Source organism: Ranitomeya imitator, chromosome 3, assembly GCF_032444005.1.
Source record: "Ranitomeya imitator isolate aRanImi1 chromosome 3, aRanImi1.pri, whole genome shotgun sequence".
Classification (NCBI taxonomy): domain Eukaryota; kingdom Metazoa; phylum Chordata; class Amphibia; order Anura; family Dendrobatidae; genus Ranitomeya; species Ranitomeya imitator.
The window spans coordinates 838,648,168-838,672,763 of record NC_091284.1 but is presented as its reverse complement, the minus strand read 5'-3'; the positions used below and the strand labels follow the sequence as shown (position 1 = coordinate 838,672,763).

At 56.8% G+C, this 24,596-nt stretch overlaps 1 protein-coding gene across 3 annotated transcripts in view; it reads left to right on the top strand.

Moving 5' to 3' along the window:
* Positions 1 to 24,596, top strand: part of LOC138671411 (protein sel-1 homolog 3-like) — a 564,245-nt gene that overhangs the window by 114,691 nt on the left and 424,958 nt on the right. Inside the window, exon 1 of one of the 3 annotated variants that reach the window (XM_069759567.1) lies at positions 22,384 to 23,156. The exons of the other annotated variants lie outside the window; for them this stretch is intronic. Within the exon in view, the coding sequence (XP_069615668.1) occupies positions 23,109 to 23,156 (48 nt within the window). The 5' untranslated portion in view covers positions 22,384 to 23,108. Of the gene's footprint in view, positions 1 to 22,383; positions 23,157 to 24,596 lie in introns of those variants that run through there. 3 annotated transcript variants of the gene reach the window in all.

The following is a 24,596-nucleotide window of genomic DNA, read 5'->3' as shown; positions in this document are numbered from 1 at the left end:
TAGTCTCCACTCCCTGGGCCCCTGTATGATAATCTCCAGTCCCTGTGGCCCCTGTATTATTGTTTCCTCTCCCTGCGGCCCCTGTATTATAGTCTCCACTCCCTGCTGCCCCTGTATTACAGTCTCCTCTCCCTGCGGCCCCTGTATTATAGTCTCCTCTCCCTGCGGCCCATGTATTATTGTCCCCTCTCCCTGGAGCCTCTCTATGATAGTCTCCTCTCACTGCGGCCCCTGTATTATAGTCTCCTCTGCCTGCGGCCCCTGTATGATAGTCTCCTCTCCCTGCGGCCCCTCTATGATAGTCTCCACTCCCTGCGGCCCCTGTATGATAGTCTCCTCTCCCTGTGGCCCCTGTATTATTGTCTCCTCTCCCTGCGGCCCCTGTATTATAGTCTCCTCTCCCTGTGGCCCCTGAATTATTGTCTCCTCTCCCTGCGGCCCCTGTATTATAGTCTCCACTCCCTGCGGCCCCTGTATTATAGTCTCCTCTCCCTGCGGCCCCTCTATGATAGTCTCCTCTCCCTGCGGCCCCTCTATGATAGTCTCCTCTCACTGCGGCCCCTGTATGATAGTCTCCTCTCCCTGCGGCCCCTGTATTATAGTCTCCTCTCCCTGCGGCCCCTATATTATAGTCTCCTCTCCCTGCGGCCCCTGTATTATAGTCTCCTCTCCCTGCGGCCCCTGTATTATTGTCTCCTCTCCCTGCGGCCCCTGTATGATAGTCTCCACTCCCTGCATCCCCTGTATGATAGTCTCCTCTCCCTGCGGCCCCTGTATTATAGTCTCCTCTCCCTGCGGCCCCTGTATTATAGTATCCACTCCCTGCGGCCCCTGTATTATAGTCTCCTCTCCCTGCGGCCCCTGTATTATAGTCTCCTCTCCCTGCCGTCCCTGTATTATTGTCTCCTCTCCCTGCGGCCCCTGTATGATAGTCTCTACTCCCTGCGACCCCTCTATGATAGTCTCCTCTCCCTGCGACCCCTGTATTATAGTCTCCACTCCCTGCGGTCCCTGTATTATAGTCTCCTCTCCCTGCGGCCCCTGTATTATAGTCTCCTCTCCCTTCAGCCCCTGTATTATAGTCTCCTCTCCCTGCGGCCCCTCTATGATAGTCTCCACTCTCTGGGCCCCTCTATGATAGTCTCCTCTCACTGCGGCCCCTGTATTATAGTCTCCTCTCCCTTCAGCCCCTGTATTATAGTCTCCTCTCCCTGCGGCCCCTGTATGATAGTCTCCTCTCCCTGCGGCCCCTCTATGATAGTCTCCTCTCCCTGCGGCCCCTCTATGATAGTCTCCTCTCACTGCGGCCCCTGTATTATAGTCTCCTCTCCCTTCAGCCCCTGTATGATAGTCTCCACTCCCTGCGGCCCCTGTATGATAGTCTCCTCTCCCTGCGGCCCCTCTATGATAGTCTCCTCTCCCTGCGGCCCCTGTATGATAGTCTCCACTCCCTGAGGCCCCTGTATTATAGTCTCCTCTCCCTGCGGCCCCTGTATTATAGTCTCCTCTCCCTGCGGCCCCTCTATGATAGTCTCCTCTCCCTGCGGCCCCTCTATGATAGTCTCCTCTCACTGCGGCCCCTGTATTATAGTCTCCTCTCCCTTCAGCCCCTGTATGATAGTCTCCTCTCCCTTCAGCCCCTGTATGATAGTCTCCTCTCCCTGCGGCCCCTCTATGATAGTCTCCTCTCCCTGCGGCCCCTGTATGATAGTCTCCACTCCCTGCGGCCCCTGTATGATAGTCTCCTCTCCCTGCGGCCCCTCTATGATAGTCTCCTCTCCCTGCGGCCCCTGTATGATAGTCTCCACTCCCTGAGGCCCCTGTATTATAGTCTCCTCTCCCTGCGGCCCCTGTATTATAGTCTCCTCTCCCTGCGGCCCCTGTATTATAGTCTCCTCTCCCTGCGGCCCCTGTATGATAGTCTCCACTCCCTGCGGCCCCCTTATGATTGTCTCTTCTCCCTGCGGCCCCTGTATTATAGTCTCCTCTCCCTGGGGCCCCTCTATGATAGTCTCCTCTCCCTGCGGCCCCTGTATTATAGTCTCCTCTCCCTGCGGCCCCTGTATGATAGTCTCCTCTCCCTGCGGCCCCTGTTTGATAGTCTCCTCTCCCTGATGCCCCTGTATTATAGTTTCCTCTCCCTGTGGCCCCTGTATTATAGTCTCCTCTCCCTGCGGCCCCTGTATAATAGTCTCCACTCCCTGCGGCCCCTGTATGATAGTCTCCTCTCCCTGCGGCCCCTGTATTATAGTCTCCTCTCCCTGCGGCCCCTGTATTATTGTCTCCTCTCCCTGATGCCCCTGTATTATAGTCTCCTCTCCCTGTGGCCCCTGTATGATAGTCTCCTCTCCCTGCGGCCCCTCTATGATATTCTCCACTCCCTGCAGCCCCTGTATGATAGTCTCCTCTCCCTGCGGCCCCTCTATGATAGTCTCCTCTCCCTGCGGCCCCTGTATTATAGTCTCCTTTCCCTGCGGCCCCTGTATTATAGTCTCATCTCCCTGCGGCCCCTCTATGATAGTCTCCTCTCCCTGCGGCCCCTCTATGATAGTCTCCTCTCCCTGGAGCCCCTGTATGATAGTCTCCTCTCCCGGGGGCCCCTCTATGATAGTCTCCACTCTCTGGGCCCCTCTATGATAGTCTCCTCTCCCTGCGGCCCCTGTATTATAGTCTCCTCTCCCTGCGGCCCCTGTATTATTCCTCCTCTCCCTGCGGCCCCTCTATGATAGTCTCCTCTCCCTGCGGCCCCTGTATGATAGTCTCCACTCCCTGCGGCCCCTCTATGATAGTCTCCACTCCCTGCGGCCCCTGTATTATAGTCTCCACTCCCTGCGGCCCCTGTATGATAGTCTCCTCTCCCTGCGGCCCCTCTATGATAGTCTCCTCTCCCTGCGGCCCCTCTATGATAGTCTCCTCTCCCTGCGGCCCCTGTATGATAGTCTCCTCTCCCTGCGGCCCCTGTATGATAGTCTCCTCTCACTGCGGCCCCTCTATGATAGTCTCCTCTCCCTGCGACCCCTCTATGATAGTCTCCTCTCCCTGCGGCCCCTGTATGATAGTCTCCTCTCCCTGCGGCCCCTCTATGATAGTCTTCTCTCCCTGCGACCCCCCTATGATAGTCTCCTCTCCCTGCTGCCCCTGTATGATAGTCTCCTCTCCCTGTGGCCCCTGTATGATAGTCTCCTCTCCCTGCGGCCCCTGTATGATAGTCTCCTCTCCCTGTGGCCCCTGAATTATTGTCTCCTCTCCCTGCGGCCCCTGTATTATAGTCTCCACTCCCTGCGGCCCCTGTATGATAGTCTCCACTCCCTGCGGCTCCTGTATTATAGTCTCCTCTCCCTGCGGCCCCTGTATGATTGTCTCTTCTCCCTGCGGCCCCTGTATGATAGTCTCCACTCCCTGCGGCCCCTGTATGATAGTCTCCACTCCCTGCGGCTCCTGTATTATAGTCTCCTCTCCCTGCGGCCCCTGTATGATTGTCTCTTCTCCCTGCGGCCCCTGTATGATAGTCTCCTCTCCCTGCGGCCCCTCTATGACAGTCTCCTCTCACTGCGGCCCCTGTATTATAGTCTCCTCTCCCTGTGGCCCTCTATGATAGTCTCCACTCCCTGCATCCCCTGTATGATAGTCTCCTCTCCCTGCGGCCCCTGTATTATAGTCTCCACTCCCTGCGGCCCCTGTATTATAGTCTCCTCTCCCTGCGGCCCCTCTATGATAGTTTCCTCTCCCTGCGGCCCCTGTATTATAGTCTCCTCTCCCTGCGGCCCCTGTATTATAGTCTCCACTCCCTGCGGCCCCTGTATTATAGTCTCCTCTACCTGTGGCCCCTGAATTATTGTCTCCTCTCCCTGCGGCCCCTGTATTATAGTCTCCTCTCCCTGTGGCCCCTGAATTATTGTCTCCTCACCCTGCGGCCCTCTATGATAGTCTCCTCTCCCTGTGGCCCCTGAATTATTGTCTCCTCTCCCTGCGGCCCCTGTACTATAGTCTCCACTCCCTGCGGCCCCTCTATGATAGTCTCCTCTCCCTGCGGCCCCTGTATGATAGTCTCCCCTCCCTGCGGCCCCTGTATTATAGTCTCCTCTCCCTGCAGCCCCTGTATTATTGTCTCCTCTCCCTGCGGCCCTCTATGATAGTCTCCCCTCCCTGCGGCCCCTGTATGATAGTCTCCTCTCCCTGCGGCCCCTGTATTATAGTCTCCTCTCCCTGCGGCCCCTTTATTATAGTCTCCTCTCCCTGCGGCCCCTGTATTATAGTCTCCTCTCCCTGCGGCCCCTGTATTATTGTCTCCACTCCCTGCGGCCCCTGTATTATAGTCTCCTCTCCCTGCGGCCCCTGTATTATGGTCTCCTCTCCCTGCGGTCCTTGTATTATAGTCTCCTCTCCCTGCGACCCCTCTATTATAGTCTCCTCTCCCTGCGACCCCTGTATTATAGTCTCCACTCCCTGCGGCCCCTGTATGATAGTCTCTACTCCCTGCGACCCCTGTATTATAGTCTTCTCTCCCTGCGGCCCCTGTATTATAGTCTCCTCTCCCTGCGGCTCCTGTATTATAGTCTCCTCTCCCTGCGGCCCCTCTATGATAGTCTCCACTCCCTGCGGCCCCTGTATTATAGTCTCCTCTCCCTGCGGCCCCTGTATTATTGTCCCCTCTCCCTGGAGCCTCTGTATGATAGTCTCCTCTCCCTGGGGCCCCTGTATGATAGTCTCCTCTCCCTGGGGCCCCTGTATTATAGTCTCCTCTCACTGCGGCCCCTGTATTATAGTCTCCTCTGCCTGCGGCCCCTGTATTATAGTCTGCTCTCCCTGCGGCCCCTCTATGATAGTCTCCACTCCCTGCGGCCCCTGTATGATAGTCTCCACTCCCTGCGGCCCCTGTATGATAGTCTCCTCTCCCTGCGGCCCCTCTATGATAGTCTCCTCTCCCTGCGGCCCCTCTGTGATAGTCTACACTCCCTGCGGCCCCTGTATGATAGTCTCCTCTCCCTGCGGCCCCTGTATTATAGTCTCCTCTCCCTGCGGCCCCTCTATGATAGTCTCCTCTCCCTGCGGCCCCTGTATTATTGCCCCCTCTCCCTGCGGCCCCTGTATTATAGTCTCCTCTCCCTGCGGCCCCTCTATGATAGTCTCCTCTCCCTGCGGCCCCTGTATTATAGTCTCCTCTCCCTGCGGCCCCTGTATTATAGTCTCCTCTCCCTGCGGCCCCTGTATTATAGTCTCCTCTCCCTGCAGCCCCTGTATGATAGTCTCCACTCCCTGCGGCCCCTCTATGATAGTCTCCACTCCCTGCGGCCCCTGTATGATAGTCTCCTCTCCCTGTGGCCCCTGTATTATAGTCTCCTCTCCCTGCGGCCCCTGTATTATAGTCTCCTCTCCCTGCGGCCCCTGTATTATTGTCCCCTCTCCCTGCGGCCCCTGTATTATAGTCTCCTCTCCCTGGGGCCCCTCTATGATAGTCTCCTCTCACTGCGGCCCCTGTATGATAGTCTCCACTCCCTGCTGCCCCTGTATGATAGTCTCCACTCCCTGCGGCCCCTGTATGATAGTCTCCTCTCCCTGCGGCCCCTCTATGATAGTCTCCTCTCCCTGCGGCCCCTCTATGATAGCCTCCTCTCCCTGCGGCCCCTGTATTATAGTCTCCTCTCCCTGCGGCCCCTGTATTATTGTCCCCTCTCCCTGCGGCCCCTGTATTATAGTCTCCTCTCCCTGGGGCCCCTCTATGATAGTCTCCTCTCACTGCGGCCCATGTATTATAGTCTCCTCTCCCTGTGGCCCCTCTATGATAGTCTCCACTCCCTGCGATCCCTCTATGATAGTCTCCTCTCCCTGCGGCCCCAGTATGATAGTCTCCACTCCCTGTGGCCCCTCTATGATAGCCTCCTCTCCCTGCGGCCCCTGTATTATAGTCTCCACTCCCTGCGATCCCTCTATGATAGTCTCCTCTCCCTGCGGCCCCTGTATTATAGTCTCCTCTCCCTGCGGCCCCTGTATGATAGTCTCCACTCCCTGCGGCCCCTGTATTATTGTCTCCTCTCCCTGCGCCCCTGTATGATAGTCTCCTCTCCCTGCGGCCCCTGTATGATAGTCTCCTCTACCTGGGCCTCCTGTATGATAGTCTCTACTCCCAGCGGCCCCTGTATTATTGTCTCCTCTCCCTGCGCCCCTGTATTATAGTCTCCTCTCCCTGCGCCCCTGTATTATAGTCTCCTCTCCCTGCGGCCCCTGTATTATTGTCTCCTCTCCCTGCGCCCCTGTATGATAGTCTCCACTCCCTGCGGCCCCTGGATTATTGTCTCCTCTCCCTGCGGCCCCTGTATGATAGTCTCCTCTACCTGGGCCTCCTGTATGATAGTCTCTACTCCCAGCGGCCCCTGTATTATTGTCTCCTCTCCCTGCGCCCCTGTATTATTGTCTCCTCTCCCTGCGCCCCTGTATGATAGTCTCCACTCCCTGCGGCCCCTGGATTATTGTCTCCTCTCCCTGCGGCCCCTGTATGATAGTCTCCACTCCCTGGGCCCCTGTATGATAATCTCCAGTCCCTGTGGCCCCTGTATTATTGTTTCCTCTCCCTGCGGCCCCTGTATTATAGTCTCCACTCCCTGCTGCCCCTGTATTACAGTCTCCTCTCCCTGCGGCCCCTGTATTATAGTCTCCTCTCCCTGCGGCCCATGTATTATTGTCCCCTCTCCCTGGAGCCTCTCTATGATAGTCTCCTCTCACTGCGGCCCCTGTATTATAGTCTCCTCTGCCTGCGGCCCCTGTATGATAGTCTCCTCTCCCTGCGGCCCCTCTATGATAGTCTCCACTCCCTGCGGCCCCTGTATGATAGTCTCCTCTCCCTGTGGCCCCTGTATTATTGTCTCCTCTCCCTGCGGCCCCTGTATTATAGTCTCCTCTCCCTGTGGCCCCTGAATTATTGTCTCCTCTCCCTGCGGCCCCTGTATTATAGTCTCCACTCCCTGCGGCCCCTGTATTATAGTCTCCTCTCCCTGCGGCCCCTCTATGATAGTCTCCTCTCCCTGCGGCCCCTCTATGATAGTCTCCTCTCACTGCGGCCCCTGTATGATAGTCTCCTCTCCCTGCGGCCCCTGTATTATAGTCTCCTCTCCCTGCGGCCCCTATATTATAGTCTCCTCTCCCTGCGGCCCCTGTATTATAGTCTCCTCTCCCTGCGGCCCCTGTATTATTGTCTCCTCTCCCTGCGGCCCCTGTATGATAGTCTCCACTCCCTGCATCCCCTGTATGATAGTCTCCTCTCCCTGCGGCCCCTGTATTATAGTCTCCTCTCCCTGCGGCCCCTGTATTATAGTATCCACTCCCTGCGGCCCCTGTATTATAGTCTCCTCTCCCTGCGGCCCCTGTATTATAGTCTCCTCTCCCTGCGGTCCCTGTATTATTGTCTCCTCTCCCTGCGGCCCCTGTATGATAGTCTCTACTCCCTGCGACCCCTCTATGATAGTCTCCTCTCCCTGCGACCCCTGTATTATAGTCTCCACTCCCTGCGGTCCCTGTATTATAGTCTCCTCTCCCTGCGGCCCCTGTATTATAGTCTCCTCTCCCTTCAGCCCCTGTATTATAGTCTCCTCTCCCTGCGGCCCCTCTATGATAGTCTCCACTCTCTGGGCCCCTCTATGATAGTCTCCTCTCACTGCGGCCCCTGTATTATAGTCTCCTCTCCCTTCAGCCCCTGTATTATAGTCTCCTCTCCCTGCGGCCCCTGTATGATAGTCTCCTCTCCCTGCGGCCCCTCTATGATAGTCTCCTCTCCCTGCGGCCCCTCTATGATAGTCTCCTCTCACTGCGGCCCCTGTATTATAGTCTCCTCTCCCTTCAGCCCCTGTATGATAGTCTCCACTCCCTGCGGCCCCTGTATGATAGTCTCCTCTCCCTGCGGCCCCTCTATGATAGTCTCCTCTCCCTGCGGCCCCTGTATGATAGTCTCCACTCCCTGAGGCCCCTGTATTATAGTCTCCTCTCCCTGCGGCCCCTGTATTATAGTCTCCTCTCCCTGCGGCCCCTCTATGATAGTCTCCTCTCCCTGCGGCCCCTCTATGATAGTCTCCTCTCACTGCGGCCCCTGTATTATAGTCTCCTCTCCCTTCAGCCCCTGTATGATAGTCTCCTCTCCCTTCAGCCCCTGTATGATAGTCTCCTCTCCCTGCGGCCCCTCTATGATAGTCTCCTCTCCCTGCGGCCCCTGTATGATAGTCTCCACTCCCTGCGGCCCCTGTATGATAGTCTCCTCTCCCTGCGGCCCCTCTATGATAGTCTCCTCTCCCTGCGGCCCCTGTATGATAGTCTCCACTCCCTGAGGCCCCTGTATTATAGTCTCCTCTCCCTGCGGCCCCTGTATTATAGTCTCCTCTCCCTGCGGCCCCTGTATTATAGTCTCCTCTCCCTGCGGCCCCTGTATGATAGTCTCCACTCCCTGCGGCCCCCTTATGATTGTCTCTTCTCCCTGCGGCCCCTGTATTATAGTCTCCTCTCCCTGGGGCCCCTCTATGATAGTCTCCTCTCCCTGCGGCCCCTGTATTATAGTCTCCTCTCCCTGCGGCCCCTGTATGATAGTCTCCTCTCCCTGCGGCCCCTGTTTGATAGTCTCCTCTCCCTGATGCCCCTGTATTATAGTTTCCTCTCCCTGTGGCCCCTGTATTATAGTCTCCTCTCCCTGCGGCCCCTGTATAATAGTCTCCACTCCCTGCGGCCCCTGTATGATAGTCTCCTCTCCCTGCGGCCCCTGTATTATAGTCTCCTCTCCCTGCGGCCCCTGTATTATTGTCTCCTCTCCCTGATGCCCCTGTATTATAGTCTCCTCTCCCTGTGGCCCCTGTATGATAGTCTCCTCTCCCTGCGGCCCCTCTATGATATTCTCCACTCCCTGCAGCCCCTGTATGATAGTCTCCTCTCCCTGCGGCCCCTCTATGATAGTCTCCTCTCCCTGCGGCCCCTGTATTATAGTCTCCTTTCCCTGCGGCCCCTGTATTATAGTCTCATCTCCCTGCGGCCCCTCTATGATAGTCTCCTCTCCCTGCGGCCCCTCTATGATAGTCTCCTCTCCCTGGAGCCCCTGTATGATAGTCTCCTCTCCCGGGGGCCCCTCTATGATAGTCTCCACTCTCTGGGCCCCTCTATGATAGTCTCCTCTCCCTGCGGCCCCTGTATTATAGTCTCCTCTCCCTGCGGCCCCTGTATTATTCCTCCTCTCCCTGCGGCCCCTCTATGATAGTCTCCTCTCCCTGCGGCCCCTGTATGATAGTCTCCACTCCCTGCGGCCCCTCTATGATAGTCTCCACTCCCTGCGGCCCCTGTATTATAGTCTCCACTCCCTGCGGCCCCTGTATGATAGTCTCCTCTCCCTGCGGCCCCTCTATGATAGTCTCCTCTCCCTGCGGCCCCTCTATGATAGTCTCCTCTCCCTGCGGCCCCTGTATGATAGTCTCCTCTCCCTGCGGCCCCTGTATGATAGTCTCCTCTCACTGCGGCCCCTCTATGATAGTCTCCTCTCCCTGCGACCCCTCTATGATAGTCTCCTCTCCCTGCGGCCCCTGTATGATAGTCTCCTCTCCCTGCGGCCCCTCTATGATAGTCTTCTCTCCCTGCGACCCCCCTATGATAGTCTCCTCTCCCTGCTGCCCCTGTATGATAGTCTCCTCTCCCTGTGGCCCCTGTATGATAGTCTCCTCTCCCTGCGGCCCCTGTATGATAGTCTCCTCTCCCTGTGGCCCCTGAATTATTGTCTCCTCTCCCTGCGGCCCCTGTATTATAGTCTCCACTCCCTGCGGCCCCTGTATGATAGTCTCCACTCCCTGCGGCTCCTGTATTATAGTCTCCTCTCCCTGCGGCCCCTGTATGATTGTCTCTTCTCCCTGCGGCCCCTGTATGATAGTCTCCACTCCCTGCGGCCCCTGTATGATAGTCTCCACTCCCTGCGGCTCCTGTATTATAGTCTCCTCTCCCTGCGGCCCCTGTATGATTGTCTCTTCTCCCTGCGGCCCCTGTATGATAGTCTCCTCTCCCTGCGGCCCCTCTATGACAGTCTCCTCTCACTGCGGCCCCTGTATTATAGTCTCCTCTCCCTGTGGCCCTCTATGATAGTCTCCACTCCCTGCATCCCCTGTATGATAGTCTCCTCTCCCTGCGGCCCCTGTATTATAGTCTCCACTCCCTGCGGCCCCTGTATTATAGTCTCCTCTCCCTGCGGCCCCTCTATGATAGTTTCCTCTCCCTGCGGCCCCTGTATTATAGTCTCCTCTCCCTGCGGCCCCTGTATTATAGTCTCCACTCCCTGCGGCCCCTGTATTATGGTCTCCTCTACCTGTGGCCCCTGAATTATTGTCTCCTCTCCCTGCGGCCCCTGTATTATAGTCTCCTCTCCCTGTGGCCCCTGAATTATTGTCTCCTCACCCTGCGGCCCTCTATGATAGTCTCCTCTCCCTGTGGCCCCTGAATTATTGTCTCCTCTCCCTGCGGCCCCTGTATTATAGTCTCCTCTCCCTGGGGCCCCTCTATGATAGTCTCCACTCCCTGTGGCCCCTCTATGATAGTCTCCACTCCCTGCGATCCCTCTATGATAGTCTCCACTCCCTGTGGCCCCTCTATGATAGTCTCCACTCCCTGCGATCCCTCTATGATAGTCTCCACTCCCTGTGGCCCCTCTATGATAGTCTCCACTCCCTGCGGCCCCTGTATTATTGTCTCCTCTCCCTGCGCCCCTGTATGACAGTCTCCTCTCCCTGCGGCCCCTGTATGATAGTCTCCTCTACCTGGGCCTCCTGTATGATAGTCTCTACTCCCTGCGGCCCCTGTATTATTGTCTCCTCTCCCTGCGCCCCTGTATTATAGTCTCCTCTCCCTGCGCCCCTGTATTATAGTCTCCTCTCCCTGCGGCCCCTGTATTATTGTCTCCTCTCCCTGCGCCCCTGTATGATAGTCTCCACTCCCTGCGGCCCCTGGATTATTGTCTCCTCTCCCTGCGGCCCCTGTATGATAGTCTCCACTCCCTGCGGCCCCTGTATGATAGTCTCCACTCCCTGGGCCCCTGTATGATAATCTCCAGTCCCTGTGGCCCCTGTATTATTGTTTCCTCTCCCTGCGGCCCCTGTATTATAGTCTCCACTCCCTGCTGCCCCTGTATTACAGTCTCCTCTCCCTGCGGCCCCTGTATTATAGTCTCCTCTCCCTGCGGCCCATGTATTATTGTCCCCTCTCCCTGGAGCCTCTCTATGATAGTCTCCTCTCACTGCGGCTCCTGTATTATAGTCTCCTCTGCCTGCGGCCCCTGTATGATAGTCTCCTCTCCCTGCGGCCCCTCTATGATAGTCTCCACTCCCTGCGGCCCCTGTATGATAGTCTCCTCTCCCTGTGGCCCCTGTATTATTGTCTCCTCTCCCTGCGGCCCCTGTATTATAGTCTCCTCTCCCTGCGGCCCCTGTATTATTGTCCCCTCTCCCTGCGGCCCCTGTATTATAGTCTCCTCTCCCTGGGGCCCCTCTATGATAGTCTCCACTCTCTGGGCCCCTCTATGATAGTCTCCTCTCACTGCGGCCCCTGTATTATAGTCTCCTCTTCATGCGGCCCCTGTATGATAGTCTCCACTCCCTGCTGCCCCTGTATGATAGTCTCCACTCCCTGCGGCCCCTGTATGACAGTCTCCTCTCCCTGCGGCCCCTGTATGATAGTCTCCTCTCCCTGCGGCCCCTGTATTATAGTCTCCTCTCCCTGCGGCCCCTCTATGATAGTCTCCTCTCCCTGCGGCCCCTGTATTATTGCCCCCTCTCCCTGCGGCCCCTGTATTATAGTCTCCTCTCCCTGCGGCCCCTCTATGATAGTCTCCTCTCCCTGCGGCCCCTGTATTATAGTCTCCTCTCCCTGCGGCCCCTGTATTATTGTCCCCTCTCCCTGTGGCCCCTGTATTATAGTCTCCTCTCCCTGCGGCCCCTGTATGATAGTCTCCACTCCCTGCGGCCCCTCTATGATAGTCTCCACTCCCTGCGGCCCCTGTATGATAGTCTCCTCTCCCTGCGGCCCCTCTATGATAGTCTCCACTCCCTGCGGCCCCTGTATTATAGTCTCCTTTCCCTGCGGCCCCTCTATGATAGTCTCCACTCCCTGCGGCCCCTGTATGATAGTCTCCACTCCCTGCGGCCCCTGTATGATAGTCTCCACTCCCTGCGGCCCCTGTATTATAGTCTCCTCTCCCTGCGGCCCCTCTATGATAGTCTCCACTCCCTGCGGCCCCTGTATGATAGTCTCCTCTCCCTGCGGCCCCTGTATGATAGTCTCCACTCCCTGCGGCCCCTGTATTATAGTCTCCTCTCCCTGCGGCCCCTCTATGATAGTCTCCACTCCCTGCGGCCCCTGTATTATTGTCTCCTCTCCCTGCGGCCCCTGTATTATAGTCTCCTCTCCCTGTGGCCCCTGTATTATAGTCTCCTCTCCCTGGGGCCCCTGTATTATAGTCTCCTCTCACTGCGGCCCCTGTATTATAGTCTCCTCTCCCTGCGGCCCCTGTATTATAGTCTCCTCTCCCTGTGGCCCCTGTATGATAGTCTCCTCTCCCTGTGGCCCCTGTATTATAGTCTCCACTCCCTGCGGCCCCTGTATTATTGTCTCCTCTCCCTGCGGCCCCTGTATTATAGTCTCCTCTCCCTGTGGCCCCTGTATGATAGTCTCCTCTCCCTGTGGCCCCTGTATTATAGTCTCCTCTCACTGCGGCCCCTGTATTATAGTCTCCTCTGCCTGCGGCCCCTGTATGATAGTCTCCACTCCCTGCGGCCCCTGTATGATAGTCTCCTCTCCCTGCGGCCCCTGTATGATAGTCTCCACTCCCTGCGGCCCCTGTATTATTGTCTCCTCTCCCTGCGGCCCCTGTATTATAGTCTCCACTCCCTGCGGCCCCTCTATGATAGTCTCCACTCCCTGCGGCCCCTGTATGATAGTCTCCTCTCCCTGCGGCCCCTCTATGATAGTCTCCACTCCCTGCGGCCCCTGTATGATAGTCTCCTCTCCCTGCGGCCCCTCTATGATAGTCTCCACTCCCTGCGGCCCCTGTATGATAGTCTCCTCTCCCTGCGGCCCCTCTATGATAGTCTCCACTCCCTGTGGCCCCTGTATTATAGTCTCCTCTCCCTGCGGCCCCTCTATGATAGTCTCCACTCCCTGCGGCCCCTGTATTATAGTCTCCTCTCCCTGCGGCCCCTCTATGATAGTCTCCTCTCCCTGCGGCCCCTGTATGATAGTCTCCTCTCCCTGCGGCCCCTGTATTATAGTCTCCACTCCCTGCGGCCCCTGTATTATAGTCTCCTCTCCCTGCGGCCCCTCTATGATAGTCTCCACTCCCTGCGGCCCCTGTATGATAGTCTCCTCTCCCTGCGGCCCCTCTATGATAGTCTCCTCTCCCTGCAGCCCCTCTATGATAGTCTCCTCTCCCTGCAGCCCCTGTATTATAGTCTCCACTCCCTGCGGCCCCTGTATTATAGTCTCCACTCCCTGCGGCCCCTGTATGATAGTCTCCACTCCCTGGGCCCCTGTATTATAGTCTCCTCTCCCTGCGGCCCCTCTATGATAGTCTCCTCTCCCTGCGGCCCCTGTATGATAGTCTCCACTCCCTGCGGCCCCTGTATGATAGTCTCCACTCCCTGCGGCCCCTGTATGATAGTCTCCTCTCCCTGCGGCCCCTCTATGATATTCTCCACTCCCTGCGGCCCCTGTATGATAGTCTCCTCTCCCTGCGGCCCCTCTATGATAGTCTCCTCTCCCTGGGGCCCCTCTATGATAGTCTCCACTCTCTGGGCCCCTCTATGATAGTCTCCTCTCACTGCGGCCCGTGTATTATAGTCTCCTCTCCCTGCGGCCCCTGTATGATAGTCTCCACTCCCTGCGGCCCCTCTATGATAGTCTCCACTCCCTGCGGCCCCTCTATGATAGTCTCCTCTCCCTGCGGCCCCTGTATTATAGTCTCCTCTCCCTGCGGCCCCTGTATGATAGTCTCCTCTCCCTGCGGCCCCTGTATTATTGTCTCCTCTCCCTGCGGCCCCTGTATTATAGTCTCCTCTCCCTGCGGCCCCTCTATGATAGTCTCCTCTCCCTGCGGCCCCTGTATTATTGTCTCCTCTCCCTGCGGCCCCTGTATTATAGTCTCCTCTCCCTGCGGCCCCTCTATGATAGTCTCCTCTCCCTGCGGCCCCTCTATGATAGTCTCCTCTCCCTGCGGCCCCTGTATTATAGTCTCCTCTCCCTGCGGCCCCTGTATTATTGTCTCCTCTCCCTGCGGCCCCTGTATTATAGTCTCCTCTCCCTGTGGCCCCTGTATTATAGTCTCCTCTCCCTGCGGCCCCTGTATGATAGTCTCCTCTCCCTGCGGCCCCTGTATTATAGTCTCCTCTCCCTGTGGCCCCTGTATTATAGTCTCCTCTCCCTGCGGCCCCTGTATGATAGTCTCCTCTCCCTGCGGCCCCTCTATGATAGTCTCCACTCCCTGCGGCCCCTGTATGATAGTGTCCTCTCCCTGGAGCCCCTGTATGATAGTCTCCACTCCCTGCGGCCCCTGTATGATAGTCTCCTCTCCCTGCGGCCCCTCTATGATAGTCTCCACTCCCTGCGGCCCCTGTATGATAGTCTCCTCTCCCTGCGGCCCCTCTATGATAGTCTCCTCTCCCTGCGGCCCCTGTATTATAGTGTCCTCTCCCTGCGGCCCCTGTATTATAGTCTCCTCTTCCTGCGGCCCCTGTATGATAGTCTCCACTCCCTGCGGCCCCTGTATGATAGTCTCCACTCCCTGCGGCCCCTCTATGATAGTCTCCACTCCCTGCGGCCCCTCTATGATAGTCTCCACTCCCTGCGGCCCCTGTATGATAGTCTCCACTCCCTGCGGCCCCTGTATGATAGTCTCCTCTCCCTGCGGCCCCTCTGTGATAGTCTCCACTCCCTGCGGCCCCTGTATCATAGTCTCCTCTCCCTGCGGCCCCTGTATTATTGTCCCCTCTCCCTTCGGCCCCTGTATTATAGTCTCCTCTCCCTGCGGCCCCTGTATGATAGTCTCCACTCCCTGCGGCCCCTGTATGATAGTCTCCACTCCCTGCGGCCCCTGTATGATAGTCTCCACTCCCTGCGGCCCCTGTATGATAGTCTCCACTCCCTGCGGCCCCTCTATGATAGTCTCCTCTCACTGCGGCCCCTGTATTATAGTCTCCTCTTCCTGCGGCCCCTGTATGATAGTCTCCACTCCCTGCGGCCCCTGTATGATAGTCTCCACTCCCTGCGGCCCCTCTATGATAGCCTCCACTCCCTGCGGCCCCTGTATGATAGTCTCCACTCCCTGCGGCCCCTGTATGATAGTCTCCACTCCCTGCGGCCCCTGTATGATAGTCTCCTCTCCCTGCGGCCCCTGTATGATAGTCTCCACTCCCTGCGGCCCCTCTATGATAGTCTCCACTCCCTGCGGCCCCTGTATGATAGTCTCCACTCCCTGCGGCCCCTCTTTGATAGTCTCCTCTCCCTGCGGCCCCTGTATTATAGTCTCCTCTCCCTGCGGCCCCTGTATTATAGTCTCCTCTCCCTGGGCCTCCTGTATGATAGTCTCCACTCCCTGTGGCCCCTGTATTATAGTCTCCACTCCCTGCGGCCCCTTTATTATTGTCTCCTCTCCCTGCGCCCCTGTATGATAGTCTCCTCTCCCTGGGCCTCCTGTATGATAGTCTCCTCTCCCTGCGGCCCCTGTATTATAGTCTCCTCTCCCTGCGGCCCCTGTATGATAGTCTCTACTCCCTGCGGCCCCTGTATTATAGTCTCCTCTCCCTGCGGCCCCTCTATGATAGTCTCCTCTCCCTGCGGCCCCTCTATGATAGTCTCCTCTCCCTGCGGCCCCTCTATGATAGTCTCCTCTCACTGCGGCCCCTGTATTATAGTCTCCTCTCCCTGCGGCCCCTGTATGATAGTCTCCACTCCCTGCGGCCCCTGTATGATAGTCTCCACTCCCTGCGGCCCCTCTATGATAGTCTCCACTCCCTGCGGCCCCTGTATGATAGTCTCCACTCCCTGCGGCCCCTGTATGATAGTCTCCTCTCCCTGCGGCCCCTCTGTGATAGTCTCCACTCCCTGCGGCCCCTGTATCATAGTCTCCTCTCCCTGCGGCCCCTGTATTATTGTCCCCTCTCCCTGCGGCCCCTGTATTATAGTCTCCTCTCCCTGCGGCCCCTGTATGATAGTCTCCACTCCCTGCGGCCCCTGTATGATAGTCTCCACTCCCTGCGGCCCCTGTATGATAGTCTCCACTTCCTGCGGCCCCTGTATGATAGTCTCCACTCCCTGCGGCCCCTGAATGATAGTCTCCACTCCCTGCGGCCCCTGTATGATAGTCTCCTCTCCCTGCGGCCCCTGTATGATAGTCTCCACTCCCTGCGGCCCCTCTATGATAGTCTCCACTCCCTGCGGCCCCTGTATGATAGTCTCCACTCCCTGCGGCCCCTCTTTGATAGTCTCCTCTCCCTGCGGCCCCTGTATTATAGTCTCCTCTCCCTGCGGCCCCTGTATTATAGTCTCCTCTCCCTGGGCCTCCTGTATGATAGTCTCCACTCCCTGTGGCCCCTGTATTATAGTCTCCTCTCCCTGTGGCCCCTGTATTATATTCTCCTCTCCCTGCGGCCCCTCTATGATAGTCTCCACTCCCTGCGGCCCCTGTATGATAGTCTCCACTCCCTGCGGCCCCTGTATTATAGTCTCCTCTCCCTGCGGCCCCTGTATTATAGTCTCCTCTCCCTGGGCCTCCTGTATGATAGTCTCCACTCCCTGTGGCCCCTGTATTATAGTCTCCACTCCCTGCGGCCCCTGTATTATTGTCTCCTCTCCCTGCGCTCCTGTATGATAGTCTCCTCTCCCTGGGCCTCCTCTATGATAGTCTCCTCTCCCTGCGGCCCCTGTATTATAGTCTCCTCTCCCTGCGGCCCCTGTATTATAGTCTCCTCTCCCTGCGGCCCCTCTATGATAGTCTCTACTCCCTGCGGCCCCTGTATGATAGTCTCCTCTCCCTGGAGCCCCTGTATGACAGTCTCCTCTCCCTGCGGCCCCTGTATGATAATCTCCACTCCCTGGAACCCCTGTATTATAGTCTCCTCTCCCTGCGGCCCCTGTATGATAGTCTCCTCTCCCTGCGGCCCCTGTATGATAATCTCCACTCCCTGGGCCCCTGTATGATAGTCTCCACTCCCTGGAACCCCTGTATTATAGTCTCCAGTCCCTGCGGCCCCTGTATGATAGTCTCCTCTCCCTGCGGCCCCTGTATTGTAGTCTCCTCTCCCTGCGGCCCCTGTATGATAGTCTCCTCTCCCTGCGGCCCCTGTATTATAGTCTCCTCTCCCTGCGGCCCCTCTATGATAGTCTCCTCTCCCTGCGGCCCCTGTATTATAGTCTCCACTCCCTGCGGCCCCTGTATTATAGTCTCCTCTCCCTGCGGCCCCTGTATGATAGTCTCCTCTCCCTGCGGCCCCTGTATTATAGTCTCCTCTCCCTGCGGCCCCTGTATTATAGTCTCCACTCCCTGCGGCCCCTGTATTATAGTCTCCACTCCCTGCGGCCCCTGTATTATAGTCTCCTCTCCCTGCAGCCCCTGTATGATAGTCTCCACTCCCTGCGGCCCCTGTATGATAGTCTCCTCTCACTGCGGCCCCTGTATTATAGTCTCCTCTCCCTGCGGCCCCTGTATGATAGTCTCCTCTCCCTGTGGCCCCTGTATTATAGTCTCCACTCCCTGCGGCCCCTGTATGATAGTCTCCTCTCCCTGCGGCCCCTCTATGATAGTCTCCACTCCCTGCGGCCCCTGTATGATAGTCTCCTCTCCCTGCGGCCCCTGTATGATAGTCTCCTCTCCCTGCGGCCCCTCTATGATAGTCTCCTCTCCCTGGGGCCCCTCTATGATAGTCTCCTCTCCCTGCGGCCCCTGTATGATAGTCTCCTCTCCCTGCGGCCCCTGTATTATAGTCTCCACTCCCTGCGGCCCCTGTATGATAGTCTCCACTCCCTGCGGCCCCTCTATGATAGTCTCCACTCCCTGCGGCCCCTGTATTATAGTCTCCTCTCCCTGCGGCCCCTCTATGATAGTCTCCTCTCCCTGCGGCCCCTGTATTATAGTCTCCTCTCCCTGCGGCCCCTGTATTATTGTCTCCTCTCCCTGCAGCCCCTGTATGATAGTCTCCTCTCCCTGGGCCTCCTGTATGATAGTCTCCACTCCCTGCGGCCCCTGTATTATAGTCTCCACTCCCTGCGGCCCCTGTATGATAGTCTCCACTCCCTGCGGCCCCTGTATGATAGTCTCCTCTCACTGCGGCCCCTGTATTATAGTCTCCACTCCCTGCGGCCCCTGTATGATAGTCTCCACTCCCTGCGGCCCCTGTATGATAGTCTCCTCTCCCTGCGGCCCCTGTATTATAGTCTCCACTCCCTGCGGCCCCTGTATGATAGTCTCCTCTCACTGCGGCCCCTGTATTATAGTCTCCTCTCCCTGCGGCCCCTGTATGATAGTCTCCTCTCCCTGCGGCCCCTCTATGATAGTCTCCACTCCCTGCGGCCCCTGTATGATAGTCTCCTCTCCCTGCGGCCCCTGTATGATAGTCTCCTCTCCCTGCGGCCCCTCTATGATAGTCTCCTCTCCCTGGGGCCCCTCTATGATAGTCTCCTCTCCCTGCGGCCCCTGTATGATAGTCTCCTCTCCCTGCGGCCCCTGTATTATAGTCTCCACTCCCTGCGGCCCCTGTATGATAGTCTCCTCTCCCTGCGGCCCCTCTATGATAGTCTCCACTCCCTGCGGCCCCTGTATGATAGTCTCCTCTCCCTGCGGCCCCTGTATGATAGTCTCCTCTCCCTGCGGCCCCTCTATGATAGTCTCCACTCCCTGCGGCCCCTGTATGATAGTCTCCTCTCCCTGCGGCCCCTGTATGATAGTCTCCTCTCCCTGCGGCCCCTCTATGATAGTCTCCTCTCCCTGGGGCCCCTCTATGATAGTCTCCTCTCCCTGCGGCCCCTGTATGATAGTCTCCTCTCCCTGCGGCCCCTGTATTATAGTCTCCACTCCCTGCGGCCCCTGTATGATAGTCTCCTCTCCCTGCGGCCCCTCTATGATAGTCTCCACTCCCTGCGGCCCCTGTATGATAGTCTCCTCTCCCTGCGGCCCCTGTATGATAGTCTCCTCTCCCTGCGGCCCCTCTATGATAGTCTCCTCTCCCTGGGGCCCCTCTATGATAGTCTCCTCTCCCTGCGGCCCCTGTATGATAGTCTCCTCTCCCTGCGGCCCCTGTATTATAGTCTCCACTCCCTGCGGCCCCTGTATGATAGTCTCCACTCCCTGCGGCCCCTCTATGATAGTCTCCACTCCCTGCGGCCCCTGTATTATAGTCTCCTCTCCCTGCGGCCCCTCTATGATAGTCTCCTCTCCCTGCGGCCCCTGTATTATAGTCTCCTCTCCCTGCGGCCCCTGTATTATTGTCTCCTCTCCCTGCAGCCCCTGTATGATAGTCTCCTCTCCCTGGGCCTCCTGTATGATAGTCTCCACTCCCTGCGGCCCCTGTATTATAGTCTCCACTCCCTGCGGCCCCTGTATGATAGTCTCCACTCCCTGCGGCCCCTGTATGATAGTCTCCTCTCACTGCGGCCCCTGTATTATAGTCTCCACTCCCTGCGGCCCCTGTATGATAGTCTCCACTCCCTGCGGCCCCTGTATGATAGTCTCCTCTCCCTGCGGCCCCTGTATTATAGTCTCCACTCCCTGCGGCCCCTGTATGATAGTCTCCTCTCACTGCGGCCCCTGTATTATAGTCTCCTCTCCCTGCGGCCCCTGTATGATAGTCTCCTCTCCCTGCGGCCCCTCTATGATAGTCTCCACTCCCTGCGGCCCCTGTATGATAGTCTCCTCTCCCTGCGGCCCCTGTATGATAGTCTCCTCTCCCTGCGGCCCCTCTATGATAGTCTCCTCTCCCTGGGGCCCCTCTATGATAGTCTCCTCTCCCTGCGGCCCCTGTATGATAGTCTCCTCTCCCTGCGGCCCCTGTATTATAGTCTCCACTCCCTGCGGCCCCTGTATGATAGTCTCCACTCCCTGCGGCCCCTTTATGATAGTCTCCACTCCCTGCGGCCCCTGTATTATAGTCTCCTCTCCCTGCGGCCCCTGTATGATAGTCTCCTCTCCCTGCGGCCCCTCTATGATAGTCTCCACTCCCTGCGGCCCCTGTATGATAGTCTCCACTCCCTGCGGCCCCTCTATGATAGTCTCCTCTCCCTGCGGCCCCTCTATGATAGTCTCCTCTCCCTGCGGCCCCTGTATTATAGTCTCCTCTCCCTGCGGCCCCTGTATTATTGTCTCCTCTCCCTGCAGCCCCTGTATGATAGTCTCCACTCCCTGTGGCCCCTGTATTATAGTCTCCTCTCCCTGCGGCCCCTGTATGATAGTCTCCTCTCCCTGCGGCCCCTGTATGATAGTCTCCACTCCCTGGGCCCCTGTATGATAGTCTCCATTCCCTGGAGCCCCTGTATGATAGTCTCCTCTCCCTGCGGCCCCTGTATTATAGTCTCCTCTCCCTGCGGCCCCTGTATGATAGTCTCCACTCCCTCAGGCCCCTGTATTGTTGTCTCCACTCCCTGCGGCCCCTGTATTATAGTCTCCTCTCCCTGCGGCCCCTGTATGATAGTCTCTTCTCCCTGCAGCCCCTGTATGAGAGTCTCCTCTCCCTGGAGCCCCTGTATTATAGTCTCCACCCCCTGCGGCCCCTCTATGATAGTCTCCACTCCCTGGGTCTCCTGCATGATAGTTTCCTCTCTCTGCGGCCCCTGTATTATAGCCTCCTCTCCCTGGAGCCCCTGTATTATTGTCTCCTCTCCCTGCGGCCCCTCTATGATAGTCTCCACTCCCTGGGCCTCCTACATGATAGTTTCCTCTCCCTGCAGCCCCTCTATGATAGTCTCCTCTCCCTGTGGCCCCTGTATTATTGTCTCCTCTCCCTGCGGCCCCTGTATGATAGTCTCCACTCTCTCGGGCCCCTCTATGATAGTCTCCACTCTCTCGGGCCCCTCTATGATAGTCTCCACTTTCTCGGGCCCCTCTATGATAGTCTCCACTCTCTCGGGCCCCTCTATGATAGTCTCCACTCTCTCGGGCCCCTCTATGATAGTCTCCACTCTCTCGGGCCCCTCTATGATAGTCTCCACTCTCTCGGGCCCCTCTATGATAGTCTCCACTCTCTCGGGCCCCTCTATGATAGTCTCCACTCCCTCGGGCCCCTGTATTGTTGTCTTCACTCCCTGGTGATTATCTCTCCTCTTCCGCTCCATTTCGATTCCCTGTGGTCAGGTTTGCTAATCATTTGGAGCCGCTGGGATTATTTTTGGATGGCTGTGAATATTCAGTGTGGCCGGGCACCTGTCTGATCGGGGAAGGTGAGAGCCTTACACAGTGTAACGGGAGCCCTCCTGTAGCAGAACAGGTGAGGTCTTGGGAGAAGCGTCGTCCCTCCTTCCAGGTAACCAGCGTCCGTGAAGGATCAGTAACAGGATGAGGAATCCGGACATGGCGGAGCACAGGTGAGCGCTGCAGTAGTGGGTCTGTACCTGTACGTGCACGCCGCCTGCTGCACACCTGTATGCTCTAGTTAAAGGGCCGGTGCGCTCTTATACTGATGAGTGATCTCTGTACAGAGCTCAGTCACCTCCCTATAAACTCCGGCCGCGCTCCGTCATTGGCGTCTTATTTTTACGTCTCTTGTTTTTTTATCGTTTGGAAATTGCTGATGCAGTTTTATTCTTTACTCGGCTAACAGTTAATGGTACAGACAGGTAATAGTTTACGGTGTGGACGCATTGAGCGCACCGCTGCTCGTTTCAGTACGTCTCCATTGAGAATAATGAAGAAAAGTGGCGCAAGTCTTTCATTTATTTTTTTTTTTATGTTGACTGCATTTTTTGTACAACACATTACCGGCTAAAACATGGCAAAAACCTAGAAAAGAATATATTGTGACTGCTTTCATCTATGGAAACGCTGCTATATACGTCATACGTACGCGGAATAAGCTGCACCAATGTGAACCTCCAATGATCCCCAAACACTGACAACAACCAGAAAGTAAGAAGAAGAAATACAAAGTGTGTTAGAAAGTGGCAGAACTTCCATTATCTGATGTCGTAATGTTATTTACATGGGACTGCCGGTGTATTGCAGCACCTGGGTGACTGCGCTCCTCATCCTCCGCAGTGACGTGTGATGATGGATCCTCTCCCATCTATCACTTTCTGATGGTTTCCTGCCATGTCCCGGAGCTCACAATCTTCGTGTTTGCTCAGATTTCACACCCTTTAGATAAACATGGTGGGTTGTGTACCGCCGCGTGTCCGCCACCGCCGCGTATCCGCGTCTTACTCACCGCTATGTAAACGCCGGAGCAGATCGCCACCCTGCTGCCAATGGCGTTTAACTCCTTCCAACACCAATATAAATTGCAGTCGGCGACATCTTATATTATATCTGTTCCTGGGAAAGCTGGGTGATGGCCCTCATGGCGATGTTCAGGAGTCTGGAAAGGCTGGGTTAGAGCTGCAGACGCCTTTAAGACGGGCACCTGTTTCCTGGGGGTGCGTAACAGTCTTATATTGGCCTCCTCAATCTCTACACCACAGCAGAAGTGACCCCTCAATGATGTAATGGGGGGCTCGCAATTGTGACAACTCCCAATGATGGTGGCGGACCACAGGGATTGGTAAAATATTTACCTCCCGATGGAGAAAGTTTCCAGGATCTGAAAGGTTAAGGTGACAAAACAAACATTGTTTTCCTGACTTTGGATTAACCCTTGCTGCGGAAGCTCCACGTATTACATCGCATTCTTCGTGTGACTGGCGACCGCGACCAGAGGCCGTACCTAAACCTGACACCGGTCACTATCCCGGGACTCCACAACTACTGGAGATCAGCCATTGTTCACACTTGTCAATTCTGATCTAGAAGATCCTCAATTTCCTGGACCCTCCATAGACTGGATAAGGTGCAGGGTATGGTGGTCTACATGGTCCAGATATTCCTGCTGAATGCTGAACACCGACCAATCTGAGGAAACGAGGACATCTTATGAAGAATGGGACTGTGGGGAGTGGGCGAGATGCTGTGCATGATCCTCTGCCAGGTGAGAAGCTGTGGGGGAGACACTGTGCATGATCCTCTGCCAGGTGAGAAGCTGTGGGAGATGATGTACATGATCCTCTGCCAGGTGAGAAGCTGTGGGGGAAACGCTGTGCATGATCCTCTGCCAGGTGAGAAGCTGTGGGGGAGACACTGTGCATGATCCTCTGCCAGGTGAGAAGCTCTGGGAGATGATGTACATGATCCTCTGCCAGGTGAGAAGCTGTGGGGGAAACGCTGTGCATGATCCTCTGCCAGGCGAGAAGCTGTGGGGGAGATGATGTACATGATCCTCTGCCAGGTGAGAAACTGTGGGGGAGATGATGTACATGATCCTCTGCCAGGTGAGAAGCTGTGGGGGAGATGATGTACATGATCCTCTGCCAGGTGAGAAACTGTGGGGGAGACGCTGTGCATGATCCTCTGCCAGGTGAGAAGCTGTGGGGGAGACGCTGTGCATGATCCTCTGCCAGGTGAGAAGCTGTGGGGGAGACGCTGTGCATGATCCTCTGCCAGGTGACAAGCTGTGGGGGAAACGCTGTGCATGATCCTCTGCCAGGTGAGAAGCTGTGGGGGAGACACTGTGCATGATCCTCTGCCAGGTGAGAAGCTGTGGGGGAGACACTGTGCATGATCCTCTGCCAGGTGAGGAGCTGTGGGGGAGATGATGTACATGATCCTCTGCCAGGCGAGAAGCTGTGGGGGAGATGATGTACATGATCCTCTGCCAGATGAGAAGCTGTGGGGGAGACGCTGTGCACGATCCTCTGCCAGGTGAGGAGCTGTGGGGGAGACGCTGTACATGATCCTCTGCCAGGTGAGAAGCTGTGGGGGAGACGCTGTGCACGATCCTCTGCCAGGTGAGGAGCTGTGGGGGAGACGCTGTACATGATCCTCTGCCAGGTGAGAAGCTGTGGGGGAGACGCTGTGCATGATCCTCTGCCAGGTGAGAAGCTGTTGGGGAGACGCTGTGCATAATCCTCTGCCAGGTGAGAAGCTGTGGGGGAGATGATGTACATGATCCTCTGCCAGCTGAGAAGCTGTAGGGGAGACGCTGTGCATGATCCTCTGCCAGGCGAGAAGCTGTGGGGGAGATGATGTACATGATCCTCTGCCAGCTGAGAAGCTGTGGGGGAGACGCTGTGCATAATCCTCTGCCAGGTGAGAAGCTGTGGGGGAGATGATGTACATGATCCTCTGCCAGGTGAGAAGCTGTGGGGGAGACGCTGTTCATGATCCTCTGCCAGGTGAGAAGCTGTGGGGGAAACGATGTACATGATCCTCTGCCAGGTGAGAAGCTGTTGGGGAGACGCTGTTCATGATCCTCTGCCAGGCGAGAAGCTGTGGGGGAGATGATGTACATGATCCTCTGCCAGGTGAGAAGCTGTGGGGGAGACGCTGTTCATGATCCTCTGCCAGGTGAGAAGCTGTGGGGGAAACGATG